The sequence below is a fragment of the Carex rostrata genome, chromosome 17, assembly GCF_964058835.1.
Source record: "Carex rostrata chromosome 17, lpCarRost1.2, whole genome shotgun sequence".
Classification (NCBI taxonomy): Eukaryota; Viridiplantae; Streptophyta; class Magnoliopsida; order Poales; family Cyperaceae; genus Carex; species Carex rostrata.
In genome coordinates, this window is record NC_135934.1 from 7,049,125 (window position 1) to 7,056,066 (window position 6,942).

Sequence of the window (6,942 nt, forward strand, 5' to 3'; positions counted from 1 at the left end):
CAAATATTAATCAATTAAAAAAAAAAATAACAAACAAAAAAACTGAAAATTTTTCGTTTAATGACCCTACCTGGATATATAGGGGTGTCAACGGGTACGATATGGGTCGGGTGGAGATATTTTCATACCCGTACCCGTTATGATAACGAAAAAAAATATTTACTCTTACCCATATTTTCGAATACGGCACGGGTCGGGTAAATGGATAAAAAAGTGTCATTAACATTTCGATTTGTATTTTCGATAAAATATTTTTCAAAATAAGAAAAAAAATAATGAATACAACTAATTTGTATTATGAAAATATAATAAAATACAAAAACTTTATTGTATCATGTATCATCTTTATACAAATATATATCTATATATATAATTTTATTGTTTTAAAATTATCTTATACAAAAACGGATAAGATAACGAAAAAAAATCATTATCGTTACCCGTACCCGATTAGCTAACGAAAAAAAAATCTTGCCTTTACCCGTATTTTCGGATACGATACGGGTCAGATAAACAGGTAAAAGGGTGCCATTGACACCCCTATGGATATATCAATAAAGTAAGGTCAAAGGACAGCTGATCTCCCTAAACGGCGAAAAAAACGAGAACCGCCGATTGATCTCATCAGAAAAACGGGTCATCATTACTCACAATCAGACGGTTCGTAACAGACTGAAACAATAATCCTTACAACCGCCTTTGACTCTTGCGCTGCGTGACACCAAAACAGCGCTGTCATTATCATTAGCCCTTTACAAGTTTGATCCACACCGTCAATTGATCTCATCAGAAACAATCGAACGGTTTGTAAAACATTTAACAATAATGTTCCAACCGGCTTTGGATCAGACCTCCAGTGCAGAATCGAACTAACTTTCCATAATTGGTCTGAAAGATACGAACACCTCTTTATCTGCTGCACCAGTCACACTGTTCGTCCCACTCAACACACTACACCTCATCACATTTCACATCTTAAAAACAGTACTATTCATTAAGTAAACCCATGCTCTCTCCTTTGCCATTTCGCCATTAAAACCCCAACTCTCCAGAGAGAGAAAGAATGGTGTTCTCTTCTCTATCCTTGTGGTTTCTTGTGTTGCTGGTTTCTTCTCTCTGTTTGAGCAGTGGAAATGCCACGTCGGAAGAAAAAATTGGGTATGGTTACCGCTTGGTATCTCTAGAGGAGAGCGCCTTAAATGGAGGTTCTCTTGTAGGATACCTCAAGGTGAAAAGGAGCACCTCAAAATATGGACCTGATATTCCCAATCTCAGACTCTTTGTCAAGTAAGGACATTTTTCTTAAGCTTCAGTTGGAATTTTTTTTATAATTAGTTCAGAGTCATAATCAAATTACCAAGTTTGAAAATGTTCTTTCGCATCTTTCTTTTTGTAAGCTTTGAAATTGTCGAGAGAAAAGGACACTGCAAACACACTTTTTATTTTTATTTTTTAAAGTAGTGTAGTCATAGAAGCAAACAATGCTCTTTTGATTTGCTTTCCCCCCAAAATTTCTATCAAGTGGAAAAGGACAAACATGCTTCCTCTTAGTGAGATCTTTTATAATTATTTTATTGTACAAAGGGTGGTTGAAAAGAGTCTTCGTTTGGTTTCCGCGTATTGTCTGATTTCTCTCTCTTTTTTTTATATATATACTAATTTCAATAAAAAGTACCAGAGAGAAGTTTTTTTTTTTTAAAGGTGAAATTATATTGGGACACATTGGTTTTTTTTCCCCCAATATTTTTTTTTCAATAAGATTTTTTTTTTACAGGCAATGATTACATCCTGAGTTAATCTTGCGTTATGAAAGATGTGCTAATAACAATTATTAAATGTACTTTTGGTTGTAAATTCAGTACTTAGTCAAAATGGGTGCTATCTGCCTGGCCATTGTAGAGGGCCTAGGAGTACAGAGACCATCTGGATATTGGTACCATTACCAAATAGAGGAAATACAGCATATATAATGTCCGATATTGGTACCGGTACCAGCATGGTACAGTGTTAGATCATGTATTAGTACATCCATTTCATTTATTTGTGAAACTAGATGCTTTAAGATTGAATCAAATCATTGTTTGCTTCTATTATTGATCTAATGTCATACACTAGCAAAATTTTCACATTATTTTAAATTTTTTGTAAAATATACAGACACGAGAATCAGGAGAGATTGAGAGTTCAAATAACAGATGCTGATAATCCGAGATGGGAGGTACCATATAACCTCTTACCGCGGGCCCCAGCCCCTCCTCTCAGTGAAACCCGCAAAATTTCTTCCCACTTCTCTCTCCCCTCCTATACGGGATCAAACCTCATCTTCACATTTCAACCCGACCCATTTTCCTTTGCGGTTACCCGTAAATCCACTGGGGAAACCATTTTCAACACATCAGGGTTTGATTTTGTGTTCAAGGATCAATACATCCAAATATCGACCCAATTACCAAAAACCGCATCTTTATACGGTATGGGTGAAAATACACAACCTGGTGGTATATGGTTGAGACCCAATGACCCGTACACAATATACACGACTGATATATCAGCAATTAATCTAAATACGGATCTGTACGGGTCCCACCCGGTATACATGGACTTGAGAAACAGTGGTGGAAGAGTTTCTACACATGGTGTTTTGTTGCTTAACAGTAACGGTATGGATGTGTTTTACAAGGGAACTTCTCTAACTTACAAGATAATTGGAGGATTACTCGACTTCTATTTCTTCTTGGGCCCAGGCCCGTTAGATGTCGTGGATCAGTATACCGCTTTGATCGGTCGACCCGCTCCGATGCCGTACTGGGCTTTAGGTACCTTTGTTTATTATTTATTCTTTGATTTTATATTTGGTTTGTTGCTGATTGCATCATATTATATATGTAGCATGGTTTACTATAAAATAGAAAATAGAAAAATACAGACATTGGAGCACCCGCAAATACAAAAATACAGTTCACATAACTTATAAAATATTTTTATGTATTGAAATTCGCACAAACATTAAAATGGGGATTTTTGGTACCTTGTGTTCACAACCAGACACCATAACTTCTTGTACTATTTGGGGATTGGAAATGAGTGAAAAATATCTATTAACTGCCTCCTGTGGATTTTTCTTATGAATTGTACAAATTTTAACAGTGCCATCACAAAAATCACTTTATTTTGATGCTAACTGTGATCACAAGTATGCATTAAAGTGTAAAATTTCCAACAAGAGAAATTTACTGCAATTGTTGTTCTCCTGTGGATTTTGCTTATGAATTGTACAAATTTTAACAGTGCCATCACAAAAATCACTTTATTTTGATGCTAACTGTGATCACAAGTATGCATTAAAGTGTAAAATTTCCAACAAGAGAAATTTACTGCAATTGTTGTTCTCTATTTATATATATGGACCTGTGAAACTGCTGAGTGCATTAAAACATTTCTGCTTTTAAGAAGGCAGGGAACATAATGCATGATTTTAAATGTAGAAAGATACTTCTCCACTTTTGGAATCCTTAGCATGCCTATCCATGATATTTGAAACAAATAAAACATATCCAAACAACCTCTGTCAAAAAGAATTCAACTAATTATACCTGGTCATAAGTCTGTGTGGCTGTGAGCTAAAAAAGTGGCCCCACTTACTGACACCCAATTGTGACCACATACAACTATAATATCAAGCATAGTCTTGTAATGGTTTTTTTAACTGGGCACTTTCGGATTTTTTTTTGAAGTAAAAAAAAAAGAAGGGATGAAAATGGTTAATTTCGCTTATGTATGTGTCGATTTTTTTTTCTGTGTGTTTTTGCAATGTCAATTTCCTTTTTATCTTAAATTGGTCAAAATACAAGGTTGCCTATCGACAGGATATACAATTTCCACCATTTGTACTAATATATGGTTGACAACTGCATTCATGATAGCTTTATCTGCACTAATAATTATAATTTTTAGATTATATACAAGTAGTAGAGAATGAGATATGCAAACTAAAAGACTTGTGATCTGGTCATTTCAGAAATTGCCCATTTAGATTTACTAAAATGAAAAATATTGCACATTTCGAAGGGTATTGAGTTGTTGAGGCCCACTTCATACAGGGACAATAGTAAAATGAAGACATATTTGCCGTGAATGCTAAACCTTATCTGTATGGGTTAGATGCACAAAATGCGGTCCAATTGGTCCTTGTAGCATGTGTTGTACTGGCTTCTTTTGTGCAAGAAGTTTTGAATTCCTATTGTATCCTTGGCCTTAGATAAGACTTGTTGTCGATGTAAACCTAACAGATCCATGTTATAGAGTATAGACACAAGTAATGCTTATGTTTTCATGTCATTTCTTAGAACATTATTAATGAGTACTCTCATCATAGTCACATTGGTTTTCCAAGTAATGCTTATTTTTATTTTTTTAATCTTATTATAGTCACAAGTAATGCTTATGCTTTCATGTATTTTTTTTTTAATGTCATTTTTTTCATGTCATTTCTTAAAACATAAGCATTAATTGAGTTTTCATGTCATTTTTTTTAATTACAAAGTACTCTCATCATAGTAACATTGTTGATAGTTGAGCATTCTAATTTTATTTCCACCTTAAAATTTTACTTTATTCATTTTTTTTTTGGAACAGGATTCCACCAGTGTAGGTGGGGATATAAGAACCTCTCTGTAGTAGAAGGTGTAGTTGAAGGATACAAAAAGGCAAACATCCCGTTAGACGTGATTTGGAACGATGACGATCACATGGATGCCGCAAAAGATTTCACTTTAGACCCGATCAATTACCCCCGTCCAAAACTCCTCGAGTTTCTCGACCAAATCCACTCGCAAGGCATGAAATACATTGTACTAATCGACCCCGGTATAGCCGTTAATTCATCCTATGGTGTGTACCAAAGAGGTATGGAAAAGGATGTTTTTATAAAGTTAGATGGTCAACCTTATCTAGCGCAAGTGTGGCCGGGACCGGTATATTTCCCTGATTTTCTAAACCCTAACGGGGTCACGTGGTGGGTCAACGAGATTTCTCTGTTTCACCAACTGGTACCGGTCGATGGTTTATGGATCGACATGAATGAGGCTTCCAATTTTTGTACCGGCAAGTGTGTCGTTCCAACTATGCACCAATGCCCGGATCCAAAGTCGACCACTCCTTGGGTATGTTGTTTGGATTGCAAAAATCTTACTAATACGAGGTGGGATGAACCACCTTATAAGATAAACGCATCTGGCAAGAGTGCACCTCTCGGGTACAATACCATCGCCACTAGTGCCACGCATTATGATGGTATTTTAGAGTATAATGCGCATAGTCTCTATGGGTTTTCTCAAGCTATTGCTACACACAAGGCGTTGTTAGGGCTTGACGGTAAACGACCTTTTATTCTTTCAAGATCGAGTTTTGTCGGTTCCGGGTCGTATGCTGCACATTGGACGGGGGATAATAAGGGCACATGGGAAGATTTAAAATACTCGATCTCGACTATACTCAATTTTGGTCTCTTTGGAATGCCAATGGTCGGGTCTGACATTTGCGGGTTTTACCCGGCAGCTGTGCCGCTGGAGGAATTGTGCAATCGGTGGATTGAGCTTGGTGCCTTCTATCCTTTCTCTCGAGATCATGCAAATTTTGCGTCACCAAGGCAAGAGTTGTACCAATGGAACTCGGTCGCTAAGTCAGCACGGAATGCACTTGGTCTCCGGTACAAGTTATTACCTTATCTCTACACGTTGACACATGAAGCGCATCTCACAGGTGCACCTGTTGCTAGGCCGGTTTTCTATTCTTTCCCTGAATTCACTCCTAGTTACGGGCTCAGCACACAATTTCTACTGGGCCCGGGCGTCATGGTCTCGCCGGTACTTGAGCAAGGTGCCACATCAGTCCAGGCAATGTTCCCTCCTGGTACTTGGTACAACCTTTTTGACATGACCAAGGCTGTGATATCAAAGGACGCATCCTTAATAACCCTAAATGCACCCCTAAATGAGGTCAATGTGCACGTTTACCAAGGCACAGTGCTCCCCATGCAACGTGGTGGTTTGATATCAAAGGAGGCGAGACAGACACCATTCACGCTTGTTATAGCATTCCCGTATGGTACCGATGGGGCCGAGGCGAAAGGAAAGGTGTATGTAGATGAGGACGAGAGACCTGAAATGACTCTGGTAGAAGGCGAGGCAACTTACGTGGAGTTTGCGGCGAATGTAAAGGGCAAAACAGTCACAGTAACATCTAACGTACAAATGGGCAAATATAGTTTGTCAAAGGGATATATGATTGAGAAAATGAGCGTTTTGGGGTTGCAAGGGAAGGGAAAAGAGTTGGCAATCGAGGTAGATGGCATAGCAATGTTGAATACATCGAGTGTTTATTTTGATCATTCGGGTGAGGTGCAAGATGTAACTGAAGGAGGTAATAAGAAAGGAATGTTAGTTGAGGTAGGAGGCCTTGAGTTGCCTCTTGGAAAGAGTTTCTCTATGTCCTGGAAAATGGAAATCATGGAATGAACATTTTTATTATTTTGAGTGTTTTTAGATGAAATTACGATTGCCTACTTAGGTGCTTGTTTCTTTTGTGAACTGAAATGTAAGGTTATCTGTTGAGCAAGGAATAAATTTGTAGCCTTGTTCCCCTTTTAGTTTTTTATTTTCTGTTTATGCTCTCTTGCGCGTTTTTGGTAACTCATTTTGCTTTTGCTTGGCATGATTGAAGAAAAATTATTTGATGAAATTTAATAAGGGGATTTAATGGTTGGTTGGGAAGTCAGTATTCTTGATTTCTTGTAAAAAAAAAAAGAATGGAACAATGTGCTACTTTTACAAGAGAATTGCACCTCATTAACTTCATCCTAATATATTTTATACTTAACATAGAAATTATTTTATCTTAATCTAGTATATGTTACATTTTGATTTATTCGGTAATGTAAAAGTA

The 6,942-nt window shown here is 37.1% G+C and overlaps 1 protein-coding gene across 1 annotated transcript; it reads left to right on the forward strand.

The window, feature by feature from the left end:
• The first annotated feature begins 899 nt into the window (after window positions 1-899).
• On the forward strand, window positions 900-6,646 carry LOC144568565 (alpha-xylosidase 1-like). The gene is made up of 3 exons (XM_078318932.1): window positions 900-1,287; window positions 2,158-2,816; window positions 4,636-6,646. Exons 1-3 carry the CDS (start codon window positions 1,064-1,066, stop codon window positions 6,513-6,515), a joined length of 2,763 nt encoding a protein of 920 aa, XP_078175058.1. The 5' UTR covers window positions 900-1,063; the 3' UTR covers window positions 6,516-6,646.
• The last annotated feature ends 296 nt before the right edge of the window (window positions 6,647-6,942 follow it).

Excerpts from the sequence above, each read along its gene's own strand:
- LOC144568565 (XM_078318932.1), top strand. The coding sequence starts at position 1,064 with ATGGTGTTCTCTTCTCTATCCTTGTGGTTTCTTGTGTTGCTGGTTTCT. Across the intron at positions 1,288-2,157 it reads AATCTCAGACTCTTTGTCAA|ACACGAGAATCAGGAGAGAT; the intron begins GTAAGGACATTT and ends TAAAATATACAG. Across the intron at positions 2,817-4,635 it reads GATGCCGTACTGGGCTTTAG|GATTCCACCAGTGTAGGTGG; the intron begins GTACCTTTGTTT and ends TTTTTGGAACAG.